At 46.4% G+C, this 23,440-nt stretch overlaps 1 protein-coding gene across 1 annotated transcript in view; it reads right to left on the reverse strand.

The window, feature by feature from the left end:
- Positions 1 to 15,414: 15,414 nt before the first annotated feature.
- Positions 15,415 to 23,440, reverse strand: part of CAMK1D (calcium/calmodulin dependent protein kinase ID) — a 224,173-nt gene continuing 216,147 nt past the window's right edge. Inside the window, exon 11 of the mRNA XM_085299347.1 lies at positions 15,415 to 20,416. Within this exon, the coding sequence (XP_085155473.1) occupies positions 20,295 to 20,416 (122 nt within the window). The 3' untranslated portion in view covers positions 15,415 to 20,294. The remainder of the gene's footprint in view (positions 20,417 to 23,440) is intronic.

Genomic DNA, 23,440 nt, shown 5'->3' on the forward strand with positions numbered 1-23,440 from the left:
CTTATGGAGACAGCCACTGTGAACCTGGATGAGACTCCAAAAGAAGGGAGAGATTTTGCCGTGCATTATCCATCATCGCTTGTGAAAGAGAAATCCAAAAGCACAAAAATCGAACACACAGAGGACTGCCTGATCATGGGGCTGGGGAAAGTGCAGAAGGGGTGGGGTGCTGCCAGCAGCACAGGGCAGGGGCCAAGTGAYGGCCAGCACTTTCAGCTGGATCCCTCCAGGAGTGTCCAAGTCAAGCAGCACTTTACATGGGTCACTGATAGCGCTCGCTTCTCTGGAAAAGTGTCCAGACACCAGGCATGGCTATAGCACAATTTCAAAACTTAACATTAAATTGACCAAGAAAATCTGCAGCTTTAATGAGAACAGAACCAAGATACCATGTTAGCAGCACAAGTCYACTTGAGCTCAAGGAAAAATCCTCTGATCAAGAGCTCAGTAAAGCTGGGCCCAGTTAAAACCACTCCTCTATCCAGGGCACTTGGACATCCACCCTCACACATTTCACTTCATCTCAGAAGTGTCTCCCCAGAGCCCTTTGCGCAGGTCTCCATGGACCGCACCACTTGGTGGCATTAGCATAGTGCTGTGCCCTCAGCCAACAAACACTATCAGAAAACCATGTATTAGCTCCAACATGTAGGGATGTGGCTTTTGACCCCCTTGAAGGCAGTGAGATCTGTCAARTGAGATCTGCAACCATCTGTGTTGACATGTCATTTGAATGCCCCTAAATCTTTTGTTGTCAGGCTTCAAAGCGAGTTTTGTTTTGCCACATTTTGTTTGGAAATGAAGGGTGTAGGAATTCCTGTTCAGCTTTCAGTTATCTAAATTTGAGACTAAGTGGAAACTAGGTGGAAAGTTTCCTACCAAGGAAGAATCTTTCTAAGTGTCAGAGAGGTAATTACTGACTGTCCTCTGAAAGTCAGATTTACTCTGTATCCTGTTGTTCAAATACTCTATGGAGCAAGTAATCCAGAAACTAATTGCTTCAATGAGCTGAACAGAGCAAAGTTTTGTGGTCACAAGTGCACCATCACATACRCTATGGTATACAAGTCCTGCAAGCAGGAGGAGGAAAGCAGCCAGGGTCAACGTTGGTGGGAGAAGTGGGGTCTATTTCAAGTATGTCCCTTCTCCTCTCCACCAAAGAAGTTCTCCAAGGTTTCTGCAGCCAGATGCAGAGTTGCAGCAGCTCACACAYGCAATCCTGTCCAAGCTGCTGCCATTTCCCCCATGGCTCCCTGCCACCACCCTTTTCCTCAGTGGGATTCCTCATGGTAACATCAGCCCCTCCACAYGCTCTGCCATGGGAAGGCAGTGAAACTGCACCATGCATGAGCACCATCTCTCCTCACATTGCTCCCTGTGCATAAGCCCAGCACTGACTTCAAGTGGACACATGACAGCATGTTGYTTGGTGCCCCTTCTCAGCTGAGTAATTGGCTTTGGCATCACACAGGCAAACTGCCACTGTTTAAAAGGCTTTAAGCAAAAACATCTTCTATGCAAACAGAAGCTGCATAGATCCAKTTCTAGCTCCAGGTAAAGCACATGAATGAGTGGTCACTTCTGCCCCAGAGCACTATCACATGGCCTTGAGCAGGCACATGKTCAAGGTAGAGGCTGAGCACTGACAACAGTGGGGCAATCCAGGCAGGCTTGCTGCTGACCTGGAGRCTTTGCTGTCTGGTGGCAACTTGGTAGCAAAGTGAAGAGCAGTGGTGAGCTCAGCCCAACACTGTGGGTACCCAGGGCACATGAAGAGGCCCGGCTCCTTTTCTGCACCTGTAGTTGTTCTTACAGACTTCTAGGACCTTTTCTATAGGAAGGCAGTCAAAGAAACAAGAAATAACCACATGGTTTTGAAGGGCTGCCAGATGCCAAACTGCAGCCCATAGATCACAGTTTGGGAACAACTGCAACAAWATAATTCACCTTTCCACTGAATCTTTCGTCAGGAGCCCTTAAAATGCTTGGTGGTCTTTGAGGCTTTACGTGATCCCCTTCCACTCAAAATCAAACAAAGATGCTAAGGCATACATAAATTCTATAATTTCAGACAGTTCAGCGGCAGATCTGCATAACAGAACTTGGGCATCCCAGACCTTAGATCCTTGTTCTAGTTTCAAAAAACATCATTTCCTACCCAAATGGGACAGAGAGGGAAGATCTCAGCACATGAGCGAAGGGACATAGTGCCTTACAGAAGGCACACCAAAACAGCTTGTGTTATAGGCCAAAATTTTGTTCATATATTCATACATGACCACCCCTACCTGAAACAGAGCAGAGGACACAACAGATGTATTCTGGGCAGAAGCCAAGCCTGGGGAGATCTCTACTGCTCTACAGTCATTGAGTAGGCCACTGCCTGCAGTGCCACCCCCAATAGCTTTCCAGTACTCCTCACACAAGCAGGAGCCTGGACACCAGTTGCTTTTTCTCTGCATTTTCTGGCAGGCTAGACACTCTCTGGAGAGCAGAAGAGTTCTGGCTTTTATTTTTTTTTTTCTATTCTCTTCTGTTTATTCCAGCAGATAGATCATTATCCTAACCTTAAWTTTTACAGGACTGAATCAAATCCTCTCTCTGAAGTTTCATAAGTATCTGCTCTGTCATATGCTCCATTTCCCCAGCCCATGCATATATCCCACAGGCTCCAAAGGAAATGCTGGGTTTTGCCAGGGCTTTCATGCTCAGATGAGTCAGTGTGCTGGAGTCCACACAATCACAATTTTTCCTTCTGTCCAGAGCCTCCATGACAGCTCTGGAATCAGCAGCTGGAAGCAGATCTTTAAACTRCTTATTGCTCAATAAAGCAACATCTGCTCCATGAGTATGAGACCTTCAGTAGGAAAAGTGGCATCAGATCTACTTCATTAGCTTCCTAAAGACCAATGAGAGAGTTTGGGGGTTCTCTCACAAATTGGTAGAGGAGGGAGTGAGCCCTATCAAAGAGTCTTTCAGGTTATTTTACCCTCAAGGACCATTTCTTTCATCTCTTCCTTTGCCAGGAGGTAAGAGTGGGTCAGATGAGAAGAAGTTTGGGGCTGGTGGCTGCAGCTCCCACAGGGCCACTGGTGGCCTGAAGAGCAGGCAGGGGTGATGTACAACCAGGACATGAACAGGAGCACTGCCAGAGAAGGAAGGCGCAGAGAGTAGGTTGSCCCATACACATTTATCAATGCCTCAGATGACACCTCTCTTCCACTGCTCATCATCTCCAAGGCAGAAAGGAGTTGATCTCAGCGATGCCCCTGCAGTACATCCGTACCAGGAAAATGCAGGCAAACAAAAGAGAGGCTGAAATGCTGGATTTCCACTCACTAACTGAGGACAAATACATGGTCAGATTGTGGAGGAGTGTTTGCTTGAACCGCTCTCATGTATTTCCATGGGAATGGGGCAACTGTTCTGCTTTCTTTTTCTTAATACTTCTTTTATCATTATTTCTATAATGCCCTGCTAGCTGGAGACTTGGCCTCAAGAGATAAGGAAGAGGAAATGTCACAGACTGTTGTCAATAAATTATTTTTTCCCATTTCTTGATGCCAGGAAAAGTAGCTCTTGCTGGACAAAAGCAGATCATTTGTTATGCTCTCTTCAAATTGTTTATTTCAGATATGTTATAAATTGCAGTATGTACCAATAGATATAGTGCCACATGTTCCATTTTGCTACCCACAAGCACATGATGAAGAGTTAGTCCCCACTTCCAGAAGGGTAGGAGACAAAAAGTCAACAGATCATTTAGTCAGGGATGGAACCAGCATTGCTTGCTGGGAGAGAGGGACAGCTCTGATTTTACAGTGACACTCTCACTAGCTGTAATTACACAGCTGAGAGAACAGCACGTGTTGAGCTGCTGAATGCACTGAGAGATGAAACAAGAATTTGATGCTGAGTGAAGACTGTGGGCTGGCTGGTGGGAACAGACTGCAAACCTCAGTAGAAAAGGTATAGGGACTCTGATGAAGAGTATGAAGGGGCTGACAGTGACTGGTGGACATCAGAGGATCACAGCCTCAATGATGGCAGCAGGATTATTGGTGGGATGGTGCCTTCCCAAATCTGAGATTCATTCAGGGTTTTGGCAGCTGGAGCCCCTATGTCAGTCAAGCCCCTGCAGAGACAGCTTGAGCCACTGGGCTAAACCCTGCTGCATTGGTGCTGCTGCTAGTGGGAGCCGACTAGGTACCACCTACGTAAGGAGGAAGAACAAATCAATGAAATGCAAAATTTCAGCTCTTGAAATCAGCAGCATGGGTGTCTTGCAACAGCCCAACTCATTCTCTGCTGGCCCCACGGGTCTCCAGCCAGACCTGACCCTGCCCAGTTGCAAAGACATGGTACACGATTGCTCCCAAGCAGCCACGCTGCCTTCTCCACCCTCAGCCAGCACTGCATGGTATTGCACAACATTGCACACTTGTCTTGTGTTTCTATCCAAAAGTGATTTGATGTACAAGAAATGAGCAGGAATCAGGTCCCTAGGACTTGCAGCTTCCGAGTGAGTGCATGTATTCAGGTAGAAATCCTCAAAGTGCCAGACCTGGAGGTCAGTATAACCTGATGCGCTGCAACATGCATGAACACTTAAACAGGTCTCTATATTCAGCATACCTTAACCAAGCATAGACAAAAAATACTTTGTTGAGCCATAGCCTGAGGCAGAAGACTTAAGCACCGCTAATGAGGTGTTTGACGGATGCCAGCAGCCTTCACAGTCTCTGCACAATTACACACATGAGCAGAAGGAAAAGAGATAGTGACCGGACACCAACCTGTTGAACCTGAAACGGTAGGTGCAGTGGCTTCTCTCTTTCCAGTCCAGCAGGTCATTCAGGGTCAACRGGGAAGAGGGAGAGACACACGAATGGGGAGCAGAAACAGGGTTTGYGCTCAGGTAGGGAATGTTCAGGGCTGCAGTCCTCCTGCGGGAGCTGCCAGTGTGAATCTCCGAAATGGTGGTGGTATTGCACAGGCCTTGTTGTGAGGGTGACCCAGAGCTGCCCAGCAGAACCCTTTGCTCTTGTGCAGGTGCTGCTTGGAAGCTTCTTGTTCTTCCTGTTTCTCCTYTCCTCCTAGTGAAGGCATAAAACCCAGCCCAGCACAAGGGCTCCAGGGAAATGCTCACAAAATCTCAACATCTGTTCAGTCTTCTTCCTTTTCTCCAGTCAAGGCTGGCAGGCAGAGTGAGTCTGTGCAAGGTATAGAAAGCCCTGGAAGGTCATTAGGCCAACCCATTTAGTGAACTCCTGTGGAAGATGGGTCAGACACCAGCAACAGCGTGACCTTTGCTGGAACAAGAGAGATCAAGAGATGCAGCCCTTGTCTTGGCTAACACCAGGGCAGAAACCTTTAAAAAGAAGAGTAAGAGCTGAATATCTGGGAGGAGAAGCCATATTCAGCTCCAGGGATGAAATACGCAACGTGCTTGCAAGCCTGAAAATGCTGAGAGCATCTCTGCTGGCCTGGACTGCCCTCTTAAGCCTCAGGCGTCCCTCAGGCCTTGCTGCACGTCTGCAGAGGGTATAGTAGAACCGGATGAGATCAGCAATAAAAGCACAAAAGCTGTACACATGATCCTGGTTGATGTTGTGTAGAGCCAATATTTCCTTTGGAGAGGTCAGCCTGATGGCTCAGCTACCATCCACAATCACACTGCTGAAGCCATGCCAAGTTACCACATTTCCTTATGTTGAATAAGCCTGCTTCATGCTTGCAAAGGCTACAGATTTGTGCGGCTCCAGCAAAGCCTCTCCAATGACAGAGCCAATGCTGCCTGTGAAGTGTCCATGCAACTGGGCTTTTCTGCCCTTTGAAGCAGTATCCCAGCATGACCTATGCCTTGGGCTGGAGGAGGTCACCTCATAGAGCTCCTCAGAGTGTGGGCAAAACCCCAGCTACAGAGCACCTTTGCTGCATGACTAGTCCCCTTTTCACCTCAGGGTGCCAGGTGATATGCAGGTGGATGAATTCAGTTTAATGCACCGTGGAAGTGCCCAGCCCTTGGTGCCGAGGCTGCCTAAGAAACCAAAGTTGCTCAGACCTGAGCACAGAAAGGACTAGACATAAGCAGGTAATTTCTGCATTTCAGTTCAGCCAGCAGAATACAAGAGGATGGTTCAGCCTGGGTTAAACTCAAAGGCTATTCTCACCCAGACGATACGGATATTTCATCTGGGTCAGCGTCGTTACCGTAATGACCTCTGGTCTGGCCGCATCCTTGGGAATGCAGGGATGCAAGTCCAGCCTTGCAGCTCCATACAACCCACATGGCTTCCAGAACCCTTCCCAAACTCAGCTGAGGTAGATGGCGCTTGATTGGAGAGACCAGCGTGTTGTCTCTGCTACCAGATACCACATTCATGAAGCGGAAGTCCATGCTCTCCCCACTTGCTTAACCACATTCATTAAGCCATAAGAATCCACACAAAAAAGGCAGCAAATACGAAGTCATCCTGCAGTGGTCACAAGCTCTGTTGTCTTCGTCTTTGAAGCAAAATTCCTTGAGCGCTCTGAAACAGCACGCGTTGTCTTGACTTTGCAAGTACCGTACCTGTGTGCCCTGCGTATTTGGTGGGTCTGACGAGGCATGAGGCTTTTCTGTCCCGACTGCAACTGTCCTAAAATGGGCCCAGGAAGGTGGTACAGCGCTGAAGATAGCAGTGGGTAATTGAGGGACAGACTATCTACAACTCCAAGTCCTGACCCCAGCCCGTGAAAGAGATTAGTGCTGTAGTCAGATCACCTTTCGTAAGTACCTAATTCTGTGCACTGCCTCAAGACTTACATAGGTGGGAGAAAGGAAAATGTAATCATGATATTTTGACTAAAGATAATGGAAGCTTTCCAGCCACATCATTACAGCTCACGTGGAGACAAAAAATCCCCATTCTGCTAAAGGGATAATAAACTGTATTGTCACGCTGGGGATCAAGCTGATGTGAACTTTATACTTCTCTTCAGCTGTGTGTTTAATTCCCTTCATTTTTAATTAACTGCAGATTTGCTTTGGTTTCACAACTCTATCTTTGGAGCAGCATCTTTGTATTCTTTGTAGAAATAAGCTTCAGAGTGCTTGAGAGGGGCTGGTGGGGTGGCTTCCCAGTGGTGATAAGTAGTGATATTTTCTCTGCAATGGGAACCAGTGTCTGACTATGCAAGATCTTCACTGATGATCAAGGGGTGGGAGGAAGCAGCTCATTACCAGCCATGAAAGGCGGGTATTAAGCTGCAGAGAGCTACAAGCAGCTTTTGCAAGAGACCTGATTAGCTTCACGGGCAGAAAATCACATTCTGGCCCCAGCAGCCATGCAGGAAATACAGCAGGGAAGAGGCTGTACAAAACKTATACCGTCAACACGGAGCAACTGGTGTTGATGGAGGCAAACAAGACGTGGATGGCCAAGGGCAGCCAGGAAGGCTAAGACTGTTTCACATAGACGTCAGGACACACTACAGGAAGACAGTAGTCCTTCTCAAAGAGTACTAAGCTGGTAGAAAATAGAAGGGGAATAAAAAAAAATGAGGGAAAAATTTGAAAGCRTTGAGATATGGGCTGCCAGGACAAGATGGAGTCTCAGGATATGCTGTAGCTACTATACTACATCCCTCTTTTGGATCTAAGTGTCTTCTTTAGGTCTTCTCCTAAATGACTTACCTGCAGTGTCACAGGAAGCCTGGCAAAGCAGGTACTGGAAGCCAAGTTTAGATGCATATTTTACCATTTTTTTGCCATCTGTTCCTTTGCTGTGACCATACTGACCTTTGCTGTGAGGCTCTTTACTGAAGTGCTAAGGTTTTTTTTTCCTGAGGAACTATAGTTGGAGGAAGAATCAAGGACACATCAGATATATTATCTGAGTTTCATTCAGATGCCATGGTACAAGTAGCAATTCAGTAGAATAAGTCCATTCTTGCCTTTTTTTTCTCATTTTTTTTTATGGATTTCATTAAGAAAAATGAATAGGCAAAAATCCTGGTAAACAGACTTGTTACTAGGTTAATTTATTAGACTTTAACCAAAGCAATTAAAGATGGAATGATGCAGTGACCCAGTTTAGGACCCAATTAAAACTGAATCAATAAATCAATGTGATTAAATCACCACCAGAGGAACAGAGATAACCAACTCAAGTAATAAGACTGGTGATAAACAGAATTAGTGTCTTAAATTTGGGAGAATTTAAAGAACCAAATATTTTCTAGTTCAGACCCCTGTTCACCATGTTACAACCAGCTCAGTGGTAGGCAGGCCCAGTGAGGTCCATCTGTCTGCTGTGGAGCATTGTGTTGGGTGTTGCAGTGGAGGAGCAGTTGCATGGCCATACAGTCCTTCACCACCACTCAGTGGCTGCACCTAGCCCTGGGCATGGTGTCTTCCATAGCTATTGGAAAAGCGACCACTATAGTGAGCTGTGCCACACACGCTTCCTCCCTGCCCCTTCATATCCAGGCACACTCTGGAGAAAAGCTAAYGTAGGTCTGTCCCAGAGAAGTGTGATCGTCTCATTTAGGGCTCTCCTGCACTCTCCCATCAGCTGCGGCTTGGGCAGAGGCCTCAGTGCTTTGCTGGCGAGAAGCCAACACAACCACAGAGGCATCTGCTGCATTGCCAGTGCTGGGATGGAAGGGTTATTTGGTGAGCAAAGGTTTGAGAAATGGGTATCTCCCCTTCCCATCAGGTGGGAATGGGAGTATTACATTATCAGATTTACATCCTGCTTGCCTGAGTCCACTGGCAGCGACTGCAGCGAGTCACTGAGGCACACATTTGCAAATGATTGGAAGCAGACCGCATTCCCCAGGMTTTGAATTGGTGCTTTCAACTACAATCTTCCATAAGATCCCCAAGGAGCCTCGAAGATGCACATAGACCATGTGTTGGCAAGGTGAGCCAAACAGCTCAAACTTCAAGATGTTCATGTAAGGAACTACAGCTCTTTGCACAAGTTGGTATATTACACACACAAATGCAGAAAAATGCCAAGTTTTTCCATGGTTTAGGTATTTATGGGAAATTTTCTTTGTTACTGATGCTATAGTGAAAAGATGCTCTATTAGTAAGCTCTGCTCATCCTACAGGCAAGCTCAGAGGTATACTTTGCAAAAGAATAACTGGAGCTGGGAGGGAGAGGCAGTTGTCTATGCTGGACCAAGGCAGAACCACAAACCACTGTTTACTTGTGCCAGGAGACCTCATTCTGGAGAAAGACAGTCAGAGAAGCTGGGTTGTACTCAGGATGACAAGCCTTTTGGGACCTCACAGGTAACAGCGGAAAGCCGTTAGAAGTGAAGTTTCCTGGGCAGACGATGCTTCGCCCTCTTCAACCCTAAACAGACATTAGGAACTTTCAGCTTTGGCCTGACCATACCTCAATTCCCTCTCTAGATACTGAAAGCGTTGTCCTCTTCCTTTTTTTTTCTCACATGAACTACATGTACCGTTTGAGTACCRTTTGAGTACTCAAAAAGCCATACTTCTCTCTATAGGCCAACCCCCTAACCTTCAGTTTATGCCATGCTGTCCCTCTGCTTAGATCTGGCACCTCCTACTCTTTGACTTTTCTTCGTCTCACTCCTCTTTCCTTCCAGCCATCAGGCTCAGTAAGGGTCTCTGAGAAGCCGTGCTCCCAGGTGGTTGGGGTAGAGCCTATGATGTAGCTTTCCATGTCCCCGAGATATTCTGGAGTTCAGGGAAGCTTCTGAGAGAAGTGAGAATGACCCAAAAGACCTTTACAGTTGCATCTTCAGAATAGCCTCACTGAGTTGTTCTCCTTGTCATCTGCCTTTTGTCACCTAACTGCTGGGCAATGGATGGACTAGTCCACAGGAATGAGCTTCCTCATGTTTCCTCTGTCTGTACCCTCTCCTTTTCCTATCCTGCATTTTGCTTCATTTCTGCCCTGATTGCCAGAAACAGGAACCTCGTTTTCCCCCAACAGTGCAGAGTCCCGGGAGCCCTGCGTGCTGCATGCCTGTAACCTGCAGGGGCATGTGTGATACCTACAGAATAGACATGTCTATTTTGCAGCTTTCTACAAGGTCTCAGTGAGACTTAGAGACATTAATAACTGATGGGCTAGTCTCACTCTGAGACTGTAATTTYGGTGGCACAGTATTCCCTCTGTAGTGGATCAGGAGACAACAGCCACATTTCAGATGCTACTTTGAGCAAATGCAAACTTCAAGTAGCTGTSGTAGAAACTTGATATGTGATGCTTCAGTATTGAGAGTACCGGCCCAGCAGACTTCTAACAAAAGGAAGCATTTTTTTTAAGATTTATTAAGCATCTCTTGTCACTGCTAGACTGCAAGTTAAGGCAAGGATGTGACCACAATTCTTACTCCTAATGCCCCCGAGAAAGAAAATAAAAAAGATACAAGAGCCTATGTGGTGCCAAAGAAAGCTCATAGCTCATGAGTTGGATGGGAATGACAAATTGCCTTTCAGCTCTATTACTACTATTAATTTCCCTAAACAAAACACTTTGCAAAGGAGGTAAACGAGCCATTAACTGACCATAACTGTATCAGAATGTTGTAGTTATAAAAAGAAAAAAAAATTCCAAAGATGGGGGGGGGAGGAAATTTGGAGTTCAATCTAAATAAACAGAGATTGGAAGTCAGGAATTTATCCCAGTGTAATTCAGAAAGCCCTAATGCCAAACAATCTGGAAATGATCAGTTGAGTGCTGATCTGGAGAGTCTTTCTTCTTTGCTCCTGTGGTTATTAGAAATAGTTATTATTTATTACAGTATTTCAGCACTGTTGACATACTCCACTATAACAAGGACTTGAGTACACTGGGTAGGGTTCATACCCACAGTAACAAAGATGTCCATCTATTCCCCAAGGAATTTTAAGACAGCTGGGAGGAAGCATGATGTGATGGGAACCACATGTCCCCTAGTCCTTACAGCAGGTTACGGTGTCCTTCGGATTGTTCTGGCATAACGTAGGCCCATGGTTTCTTCTCATGGAGTCCCTGAAGGGGCCTCAAAAACATGTGTCTGAAAACATGGGTTTAGTGGATGCACAAACAAACRGGGGAGTAAGTTTTGCCTTAAGGATGAAATTCAGTATAGGTATAATCAGGCAAAGGGTGGGACCATCGACATCACAACAAAGCAAGTGCRTGTGTCTGAGCACCCTGTGCAAAACATCTCCTCCTTAGCACCTCCCAGTCCTGGAGGGATGGGACCTGACCTGAACCGCTGGGAGCCCACGCCTGGTCAGTCTGGACATTTCCTAGGTCCTGGAAGTAGGGCTCCTGCACATGCCCAACTTGAACAAATATCACTTTTGCAAAACTCCTTTTGACTGACCCTGGCCTAGCAATGCCCAACCTACTGGAGCCCTAGTTTTTCTGAGGCCTTGGAATAGTGCTGAAGAGCAAAAGAGCTGAGAAAAAGGGTCATACAGGCATGAAGGAAGGCTAATGATACATCRCGTATGAATGAGCATTGCCTGAGCCAGAGCCTCAGTGCACACCAACACTCAAAAAGCTTCCAAAATAAGATGGGTCCCCTTCCCTTTGRTGTGAAGGTGGCTGTGGATCTTGGCATGATTACAAGTAAAATACTTTATATAGTCCCATCTCTGTCTTGACCCATTGGGTTCTCTGTCCTGACATTTTATCTCATTTGTTTCAAACAGCCAAGAATGTGTCACTGAATCCATAGCAGTGAAGAAAATGCACAAAGGTCAAGTAAATATTGACATGACATTAGGAGTCCTATCTTGTAGCAKCAGCATTTCAGTTGTTCTGCGGTGATCTTCTGCCCCATTTCACTTGGAACTAGGGAAAGCTTGGCACATTCTGCCTGATTGGTGAATCTACAGAGGAACCGTCAATTTTGAAGCCAAGAATGAGAAGATTTCCAAGGCCAAGATTTCCATTTCATGGTAAAATCTGAGATAGACCTTGAGCTAGCATTAATCTGAAGAATTTGAGCAAAATCATGAGAGCTAACTTACATAGGTGGGGATGTCACCCTAATTATGAAGGGATGACCAGAGTTCAGGTTTATAAGTCACACACATGGGAAGAAGGTCCTCATTTGTACCATCTTCTGAAAGTCATTTTGGTACTGGTGGTCATCAGTGGCCGGTTTTGTCTGACGTCCAGGTTTATGTTTCTCCACCTTGACTTTGGAGCCTTTTCTGCAGGATTTGCTGCTCCTTTACATCATTGGATCTTGTGTCGGTGCCTCAATGCCACTCTCTGCATCTTTCCCACTCCCTGACACCTTTTCTGCTCACTCACTAGAGAAGATAGTGTGGGCTAACATGATGTTTGCTTCAGCACATCCTTAACCCATTTGCCTTGCCACGGAACTGGCAYACCTTTCCATCACCTCTGATATGTAGGGTTTACTTTGAATTGCTYACCCGAAACATTTCAAACTCCAAAACCTCTGGGCGACTCTGGTCCCACATTTTGCTGGTCGGAGAGGGGTGTACTTTTCCAAAGATGCACCTTTTCATGGATGTGCTCTTCTAAAGCACATATGGCAGTTGTCTAACCTCCTCTGAGGAGCTACAGCATCTAACCCTCATTTTGTGGCCACAGTTGCATACCACAGCTTTGAAATGGCAATCAGTTTGGTTCTGGTATTTGTTTCTTACTTGGCAATATAAAAGCTATTTGAGTAATATGACTTTTTCTTTATACTGTTACGGGTTGGCCGTTATCAATGCTGTTCTTTTAAGCTCCATTATGGAACCAGATGTCTAAAACCAGCTGGCTTCAACCTCATGCACAAGCACACCTCACATTAATGTTAGGAAACATTAGCARAGACGTCATCTCCTTCCAGGATTCCCATTATAGATTTTGTAAATTGCCAGGATCTGCTCTAAGGCACAGTGGTCTCCACCAACTGCACTCTCTCTGCAGAGCATGTATCCACAACCCCCAGGAGATAACACTGCCTCCATGCAGAGCCAGGCACCATCACATTGAATGGCAGCTTCAGGAAACATCCAAAGGGCAAATCTCACAGTAACATGTGAATAAACACACCCCATCAGCTGGTGTGTGAAGGCAACAGAAAGAAATTCCCCCTGCAACCTGTGGGTAAACCCATGACACTGGTGCTGAGTCCGGGCTGAGGGCTACTCGCTCACCATAGCAGAGTTGTTTTGCTCCTGAGTGCCAGCAGTGCTTTTATAATTTGAATATATAAAGAGGTAAAATGAAGAGTAAATGGAGGGATGARTTTGCACTGAGGTAAGAACTTGGCTGTAAAGCCAGGAGCCTTTCCTGTTACAAAACAGCAGCTCTTCGGTAATCCCTGTATGTGCAGCAGGGTGAGGGCAAAGCACAGCCAGACCTGGCACCGCAGGGGGCAAAGCTCCTCTCTGGTACTGACGACCTCTGGCAAGCTAAAAACAAATAATCACCTCCTTTTTCCTTTCATCCATTTCCTTCTTGAAACAACTCTGGATTAAAAAAAAAAAAAAAAAAAAAAAGTCCTCCTTTGGGAACCACTGCATAAAAGTGGTGAAGCCATAAAAGTGATTTACTCTGTTTCTCGCACACAAGTAGGGACTCATCGTGCACTTGAAAACAACATCACACTTCACATCCTGGTGATTTAATTGGATTTATTGGAGGAAAACAATTAGTCGTCCCTTTAAATTGTCATTATGATAGAAATCTCGATATGTATACATGATTGTCAAGGCAGAGAACCACTTGCAATGTAGCCCCAGTAACAATTTGCAATACTGCAAACTCATTTACGCAGATAAAACTTTTGCAATGCCTTAATACATGCATGGAGTAAATACACATTCTCCCTTCTTTTTGGACATGGATGCTGTTATGAACTTGTATCAATCACAAGACCTGCAAGATTAGGCACACGGACATTCCTTGATTAAGATTTAAGCCTTTGTAGAAAACATGCTTGCATTTTCATTARAAGTAAACAGAGGGATGTTTCTCAGTTGGGGATATCTGGGGAGTCATTACTCCGGGCACACYGGGCCTTTTGTTTGTTTGCTGTCCCAGATCAAATATATTTATATATAAAAAGCCTCAAGCTGATCAAAATGCTCTTTCTCAACGAGAGGACAGTGCCAACTGGATGCTGGCAGTTGCACCAGCCAGAAATGTGAGTCTCATTGAGCGAACGACCTCCCACGCTCTTYGCACGGGGGTGGCTGGGGGGTGACGCTATGTATCGACACACGCGATGTTGGCCTGGGCTGGTGGGATGTGGATGAAGCGTGGAAAAGCTTGGAGCTCACCACCGTGAGCCATGAACCGCGGCGGTTTGGCCAACCCYGGGCTTTTCGCGGGATTTACGGCCACAAGGACAGAACGCTGGCCAGGTCCTCGGCGGTGGGGGTTCGCGATATTGGTGCTCGCTCCCTACGCCGCCGGCACGCTTTGCTGCACCCCGCCGCGTGGCACGCCGTCTCCCGGAGCTGCGCAAGCGTCCAGCCGCGGTGCCGGCCCCAGACCTCCCAGCTCCGCTCTCGGCTTTGGCAGCGTGAGCCGCTCCCACACCGACGCAGCGCTGATTAGTACGGAAAGAGCACTAGCGACGTGGCCTGCGGTACCCTGCCCTACCTCAGAAAGCCCAGCACGCCTGAAAATGCGTCAATTAACAGAAGAGAAGGCAAAGGAATGACTTCCAGGTGGAAGAAGGAAAAGAGCTACACCAAGCTCCTGGGCAGGTAAACAGTGGTACCAGCACACCGAGCTTCAAGGATTTAACTGCCAGTAATTAGGTGGAGGGGAAAAAAGGTGCTTTGATAGTTGGTGCTCTGGAAAGGCTGGGATAATTAGCTCAGTTCTCAAAACTATTTCATGCAGGCAAAAAAATCACAGCATCTTAGTCCCCAAAATGCAGTTCATTCTGTAAAAGATGAGAACAAAATATCTCATAGGAAGAGGAAAATACTAAGAACTGAGCAAATTAGCCCAAATTCTGCCTAGGAACCCCCCCCCCCCCAAAAAAAAGCCCCAAAGAGACACACCAATGTGCCTCTTGGCAATCCTGAGTGTTAGTAACCCAGGGAAGGATTTTTTAACATCGTATTTGAAGAGGGACTCCCCAACCCTGACTCCCTGTACCGAGACAAGTGTATGCGACCGCTGCACAGTTTTAATCATCTCTAGATGGTGAATCCTCCTGTGCAAGCTGCAGAGCATCCAACAGAAAGACAAAATGCATCATCAGGCTTTGCAGTATCTTGTTTACAAAACACCAGCTTTTGCATTTACTCAAACTTAACGATGGATTTTGAATTACAGATACATTGAGCCATTTAAGAGCAAAACCCAGAAGAAATCCCTAGAAGAACAGGTTGGCTTGAATGTGCTGAAAGAAAGGGCTTGGGAAATACAGAAACAGTGAACAGCGGTTTAACACATGCAGTGCAGTATCATGCATTTATTGGACATTTTGATGTTGTTAGTTCAGCATTTTTTTTTCCCACAACGCTTTCAAGTGTACATGCCCTGGTTCCACTCTCRAGCGTGGAAAAACGTAAGAGCTGCTCCTCTGACCTTGCCATTTATGGAGAGGAGGAAAAAAATTACTAACCAGACAGATCAGTGGCATGATTACTGATGGGAAAGGGGTCTCGAAAAGCAGAGTCTTCTTGATTGCAAATACTATTTACACAGCTTTGATCCAACTGAGCAAAGTTGGACCAAGAAAAACCCTGAACTGATTCCTGATTTTCAACCAGCGGTGGGAGCTGTGATCCCTGGGGTTGTAACGCACACATGCACAAGCAGCAGCCTGCCTGGGACACCAGATCTAAAAGCAGGATATGGCTCCAGGGAACTGGGGCTAAATTAACGGGATCGTGTAAAACTAATGCTGAGCAAGCAATCTGCAATGACTAACTTCCCAGGAGAAATTCTGCTCACAAAATGTTTGGGAGCAAGTTGCCATTTCCTCRTTCGATCCTCACCGGGAACCATCCGCCAGCTAATCCTCCGTGTGAGCAAGCCTGCTGTCGCTCCCGATTTCCATGTTGTTTTCTTTGGATACAGCAGTCTCCGGGTGTGTTTCCATTCTTTGCTCAAGTGAGTGTAATTCTTAGCCTCAGGTTTTGGGGGTGAATAACCACGCTGACGGAGGCACAAACAGCCTCCGGGATGCATCGAGGCCCCAGTTTAGCCAGATAAACACACACGGGAGCAGTGGGGCAAGCAAGTCCATTAAAAAGAACTTCCCATGCGCCGAGGGGCAGGTGCTTCTGCAGCTAGGACAGAAGAGCCCTTACCAGCAGGGTAACGCAGTCTCGGGAGAGCATCCCTGCCAGCATCCCCCCCCCGCTCTGACTTCCCCACTAGCTGTGCTGCAGTGACAACATCCACTTCGTGTCGCACAAGGTGTGATCCCGCAGAGAGTTAGCGGGCACTGGGAATACAGTCACATGCAAAAATCAGCCTCTGGCACTGCAATACTAACTTTTGGTCTCGCAGAGAGACCTGTTCTCACACTCCTGCAGGCTAAGGGGCCAGCCTGAGGTTTGCTGGAGGTTTTTTCCCAGAGTAACACTGCTGTGGGCATCACAGGTGGCCTCTGGGGCTCTGGAAGTAAAAAGCAACAATCAAAGCTGCAAGCAAGGAGAAAGAAAGAAGGGGAAGGAGCAGAGCAAAACAAGTCACAAATCAAAAGCACATTGGTGCCAGTAAAGCAAAGCAGAAGAGGGTAACAGACAGGATAACAGTCCATGAGGCTGAAGTCCTCATGGACTTCTCCATCTGAGAAGAGCCCAGAGTGATTTTTCTAGCCACTCCTTCATGGCAAGGCATGTTGTGGATTTGATTGAGATCTTCTGCTTTTCGGCTAGCAGCCCTTTCCCCAAGTGCACATTATTTGCCCTAGGTTTTGCATTCGGGTATGAGACTCACTGAGTAGAGGTACGCGGCGGACTGGCAACGGGGAAGGATACGCAATGGCACCGCAGCCTCTCCAGCAAATGCTGCTGGTGTTTGTGCTGCCAAGGGGCAAACATCTCTAGCCACATCCATAAACCTGGTCCTGTAATGACCTTGCATGGGAAGGCTGGCCTGGCTTCTACAAAGTCACCCCAGTTAATAAATTTGCACAGATTAGGAAGTTTTCAACCAAGAGCTAGATACTTCATGACTCAATGACAATAAAGATCCCTACCCTTCGCATGTCACGAACATCTGTTAGCTCTCCAACCCTATTTCACTGATACAAAAAAAAAAAATAAAATAAAACAAAACAGTTTCCCATCATCCAAAACTGCGCCAGAAAGAAACAATTTTGCTTTTAAGTGCTTCTGTTTCTTGTCTTAAGATCCCAGCTGTGGRTAACAAGCCAAAGAGAATGATGATAAGTTACACAATTATAGCAGAATATTACTTASAGGAAGGAAAACCCTAGCTCCAAGTTTGGAAGGACAGCAGAATACCCCTCCGAATACAAAATGCAGAAAGGATCCAGCATGGAGGGGCAGTCAGGGTGCAGGACCGAAAGAGGTCCTTCCTCTGACCAGAAGCACACATCTGCCTTTGCTTGCATCTCTGCTCTTTGTTTGGCAGATGGAAATCCATTTTCTTTTCCTTTTTTTCTGCAAGATATGCTATACTTTGATTCACGCTCTCAGTAACTAAATGAAGTTCAACTCCAACCTCAGATTTCAGAAAGGAATGCAAAAAGGGGCTGCTTGACCCCAGCCTTATATGCAATTGTACAACGACAAACATATTCCCTAACCAAATCCTGCTCTTGGTTGCACAAGTGTAAAAGTGGAGAACACCAGTGACTCTGAATTGGGATATTGCTTATTTACATACAGGCAACTGGAGACGACCATGGCCAGCTGAGCTGATGTTTGTGGACTGTAAGGGCAGAGGATGAGCCTTGCAGTGAGGAGATCYCCTGCCCATCTGTCTGTCAAGACCTTGGACAGAAGTCCTCACCAAGGGAATCATATGGAGCTTTGCTCTCAACCTCAGGGAGACCTCTTATCTGGCATCTTTCCTAAAATAAGAATACTGCAGCTTTCTGACTTTGCTATGGCAACCATAACCTGAGTAGGCCCATTACTGGTCACTAACACACACGGGGACAGACCTACAAATGCTCAAAAATGCAGCAACCCAGTGGACTTTGCTAGAATGCAGCAATTCCTGCCTGGCTGAGACCATGCCTTCCTGCCTGCAGACCTGRCTGTCTGCTCTGGCCTTTGCTGTGAGGTTTCACAAGCTGTTGCCTGGGCAGGCTGGAGACAGGAACTCCCAGGGGACTCGGACTCTGCCCCCTCTAGAGACTGGGAACAGGTTAATACTGAGGAAACTAGAGGTCTGCTGTGTGCAGCAGCTTTAAATGCCACCAAAGAAGTGACCTCCAGCAGAGTCAGCGCTCCTTGGCACCTGCTTTTCCAGCCCTTAGCTCTCAAAGCACGATGGATGAAATTCCTGGCTCTGCCGGGCAAAAGCCAAACAACKGAAGCAGGGTTTTGAAGTCTCAATGGAAAGTATCTTATGGCTTTTTGCAGCACAGTCACTATTGCCTTGTACATTCAGCTGTGTCTGTGACTGGCTTTCGCAATTTCTTGTGCAGGATAAATGACACGAATGTGGCAACAGAGCCCATTCGGGGGGGAATGGCTTGCACCTCTCCGCAGGGATGGAGCAGTCTGGACTACGAGTGTCTCACAGTGGCAGGGCGAGAGCGCCCGCTCCTCCTGCCTGCCTCCCTCTCCTCCTCCTGGAAAGAAAACCAAAGCTGTGAACAACACAGAGGTAACCTGGAGACATTCAGCAAACGAGGTCAGGCAGTGAACAGGTCTCCTTTCTAGTCCAAGCTGCTTAATGCACTTGCTGCACAACAGTAACAGTTCCTAAATGACACACCAGCATATGGAGCCTGGGAAGTGCACGTAACCAAAAAACCAGGGCAAGCGAGTTAGCTTTTGTATATGAGCTCCTGGGGAGGAAGKGGAAGGGAAGCAGTGCCACCCCGGCCCTCATCCATATGCCTCTGCCTTTYGGAGAGGCCCTGCTTTTCCCAGCTCCTCTCCAGCCTTTTGCCCTGGCTGGTGCTAACAGGGATGAAGCGATGATACTCTTGGATCCTGCACTTTGCACCTGAGACCCTGGAAGTGCTTCTCGGAGGCGTGCAATTACCACCCCTCTCCCAGGAGGCAAAATCGAGGCACATAGAAATTAAGGTCCAAACTTTTCTATTTGGTTTCCAGTATTTTAGTGACTTCAGCGCTGGCTGCCCCAGAGGTGACTCTGAGAGGTGCTGAGCACTGGCCACCACAGCCGAAGCCAAGCAGGTGCTGAGCACCTGTCCCAGAGCCCTCGACCGGACGCGCTCCACGTCCGAGGCCAGGCCTGGAGGCTGCTGGGCTAAGTATCTTGCCAAGGCCTGGGGCAGAATAAAACTAGGGCTTGGGGCCCCACACAGTCCTTTTCTTTTGCCATAAGGGACTACGAAGAGGGTAAGAGCTGCAAAATGAGACTCTCCTGTTTCGCTGGCTCAGCTCTGTTGAGCTCCCGAAGGGTGCTGGGTACCTGCCCCTCCTCTGACATGCAGGGGTGCTGCGGATCCCCAGCCCCACGGAAACTCGGCCAGAGATGAGCTAACTTCCAGCTGGTGGCAAWTCAATTCTCACCATGGCTTTCAAGGAGGAGGAAGGGAGGGAAAGCAGCAGTTTTTCTTAATCTGAGCAGTAACAGCTCTGCTAAAGCCAGACAGATTTGCAATTCAATTTGAGGAGTTAAAAATGGCATGCCATTGCAATCCTCCTGTGTTGCAAAGTTAATGTAAATTCCTACCTACAGAAATAGCCTATCCCCCAGTAATCTGGAAGGAGCAACATTACTGGAAGTACTTTTTTAAAAGAAAAAAAATATATAATGCTCAGAAAAGTATCTCTATTTAAATAATCCAGTTGAGATGTTCATAGTTAATGGAAAAAAAAATACAACATATACTGTTACCTACACTGAGAAAAGAGTAAATCACTGGGGAAAAGAATGAGTGTTCATTAGTTAGAACATTGCTAGACTCACATATATATATATATATTTATATATATGTATATATATGTACAGCACCAGAGACTGTTAGATCCATTCCCCCTGGAGTCATTGCAGTTTGTGATAAATGAAACATTTCAGAATTGCAGTATAAAATATGGCCATAAAAAATCTTCTTTCTTCTAGTCCGTCGCTGAGCGTGCAATGCAGGGTGGGATCGCTCCGAGAAAACCCGCCGGCGCGGACACCTGGGCCGCTGCTCCCTGCCTGCGCCCGTCACTTGCTCCCTGTGTGCACTGTTGTCACTGTGGTGGGTCTGGGTCTCCGGTCCCCTCCGACCGCAGAAACGCCTGAAGAAGTGGATGAAACAAAACTACACAGAGTGGATGGAGACATACCTAAAAGGAAAGGCAGAAACACAGTTAGAAATGTGATTTTTTGGGGGGTTGGGCAAAGCTGGGGTTCCCTTCTTGGCATGCTCAAGGGGAGCAGCACCTGCTCTTCCCACCTAGCTAAATGAACAGACTGTGTACCCGGACTAAAAAATTTCCCTAAGCATCCTGCAAAGCTGGATAAGAAAGTATGGCAGGTCAGATTCGCTGGTGGGTTCCAACAAATCTTGTGAGAATGTAAATTTGTGTGATTTRGAGATTATTCTTGTGACACCCCATGTCACTGCAGGTTTAGCACTGCCAGCTAAGAGACACAGGCTGAAAAAGTATCTGGACCCAAATCTTACCCAGGAAGCTGCTTTTGAACTAATCAAAGACCTCTGGCAAGATTTTTTTAGTGAAAAACTGTGTTTTTAGTTAAATAAAAAAGGCTACAGAAAGTGCCCACTTGCAGTCAAACCTCCACCACAGCTTTAAAAAACAAAACCCTCCAAAATCTAACTCCTGAAAACCCAAACCGTGCTAGGTTTTGTATGAAAGATTCTAGATTCCGCTATTCCAACACAATCTCAGCATTTTTCTGTGAATAGTGTTAACGGAGAGAACTACAACACATCCTTGCCAAAATTTCCCACGGAGGCACCACCCTGCCCCAGTGGCTGCCRAGCCCCCGCAGGGTTGCTCCTCCGGTTCTCCCGGGTTGCGCAGGTCCCTGTGCAGGTCGGCAGCCTGTAGGCACCGGCGTGCAAGGAAAGCTGCTGGCATGCACCCCAGCAGGGTTACTGAGCTCTCCTAAAAGGAAAGTGATCAGAAATATGGACATTTTTATCAGCCTAGTGAATAAAGGATRGGCAAAAACTATATTAATGTATTCTCAGTCTATGGCCCTGGGTATACTTGAGATCTTTCCGATGCTTGTTACAACTTCTACATAGTTTTCCAGGCTTCAGTGTGGCATTTCAGCGCCAGGGAAGACCATGCTGTAACTATACACAGCCACATTCACAGCAGTATCAACATTTGTTGAACATTTGCAATCTATGTATTCCCTTTAAAATACACAGATCTAGATCCTGTAATTAATCTGGAGAATTCAGTGATGTCTAAAATGAATAAATCAGGTACAGAGAACTGAGAATCCGGCCAATACACTTGAGAGATCCCAACTGATTCTTTTAGACCTGAGTTCCCTTGCTGGCAGGTAGCATAATGCAGCCTAACACATCATCTCTGCTCTGGCCTAATCCGGGAACAGAATTAGGATACACCTTGACATAACCTACTCTCGGGAGCAGGTTGCATTTGCTTCTCTTCACTGATGTGAAATTGCTGGGTTTGAAACTACTTGGAGAGCTCATTAAAAGYGCCATCAATAATACCATGTGGTGTTACATTTTGTCACGGTGGCACAGCTGTTTTATGTGACTTGCTGCATGGGACCTTCGTTGTGCAAGAAATATCCGTTGTCCCCGGATAAAACTACTGAGAAAGAAAGATGCAGGAATGAGACCTCAGAGGTTGCTTTTTTCCCAGTAGGAGATAATTGATGGACTCATTTGACAGGTCAGCTTTCCCCTAATGACATGCCTTGCGTTTACTTCTGGATTTACTCACTGGTTCTTTGAGGTGCCAGCATCTCCGAGCTGCTCTCTTTAATGAACTTCTCTGGGAAAGGAGAGATCTTCTGTATTCTCTGGCAAGCGTCTTTGTTGGATTTAACTTGGGATGCTTGGAAATCTTTTGATATTTTTCTGCTTCATATTTCTGGTATAAAAATAGTTCACCTTATCTAAGCACATCTGGTTTTACCCTTTACATTCTAGCTGTCTTCTCTATCACTTTAAAATATTCCTTGGCCTGATGCTGTACAGGAACTTGCTGAATTAAGTAGTGATTAAATGAATTTTGTTCACTTCYCAACTTTCTTGTGGACAGATATTTTCCCATGACTGTAGGTAACACTCAGCAATATTAATTAACACCATTTAAGAGTAATTGTCCTTTAATTGGATGAATAGAGACTAATTATCCACTAGTTACATTTAACAGCAAAACATGCCGTCAGATGCCATCAGATGCCATCAGATGTTGTCTGAACCTAACYGAGGTCCTACTTGACCATAGCGCAGGAGGAACCAAAGCAAAGGCTTGCRTCTCTCCTGTGATCACTGCTTTGCCTCAGCACGGCTGGAGCTGCTTGGCCCTGCAGACAGCATCTGCTGGAGACTAGTGCTGCATCGCTCAGGGTGATCCAGGCAAGACGGCTGGGGAGCACAGTGATACCAGCTCGTCCATGGCTGCAGCATTTGGCCCTGGGCTAGGATGAGGTATTGCAAGAGCATAAGCTATTAGTATTTCTTTTCTTTCAAGTGCTGCACCTTAAATCCAACTAAAAAATAATCTCATCTAATTGCAAAGTTTATATTCCTCCATTTCAGGACGCAAAAGTCTCTTAAAAGTGGACAGATGGGAACGGTAAATAAGTGCTCAATACCTTGGATTAAATAAGCTTCATTGCAAAGGAAGCATTTCTGTCTTCCAAATGATCCCTCCGCTACCATGTCTCCTCTGCTGACATTCAGAAAAAAATATATATTCCAAGCATTTGACTCCATCAGGCAGCTTGAAAGTCTCAATTATAGCATATAGCAAACAAGGCAGTGGGCCAAGACTCATTGTGGYGCACAGACACTCAGTTTTGCTAAAACAAATGAGCTTCTTAGCACAGGAGCTTAATTTGGCCCAGTAAGAAGAAAGCTGGGTCAGCCTGGCAGTATCAGCCTCCCCCACGGAAAATGTAAATGGAAACCAGGCCAATTTTTACAGAAAACTTTCAATCATTCAATCACAAAACTCAGACACAAACACTTTGACTAAACTTTTTGAGCTTTCAGTCAAATGCAACATGTTTTGCTAGGGGTGTGTGGCTTTTTTTTTCCCAGCAAAAAGCTCAAACTCTCCACAAGAAGCACTCTCTTCCCTCCCTGAGCTGAAAACTCAGTTTCTTACTGTATAAACTTTTTCCCCTGA

Source organism: Rhea americana, unplaced genomic scaffold, assembly GCF_003343005.1.
Source record: "Rhea americana isolate MKP2758 unplaced genomic scaffold, rheAme1 scaffold_1, whole genome shotgun sequence".
NCBI lineage: Eukaryota > Metazoa > Chordata > Aves > Rheiformes > Rheidae > Rhea > Rhea americana.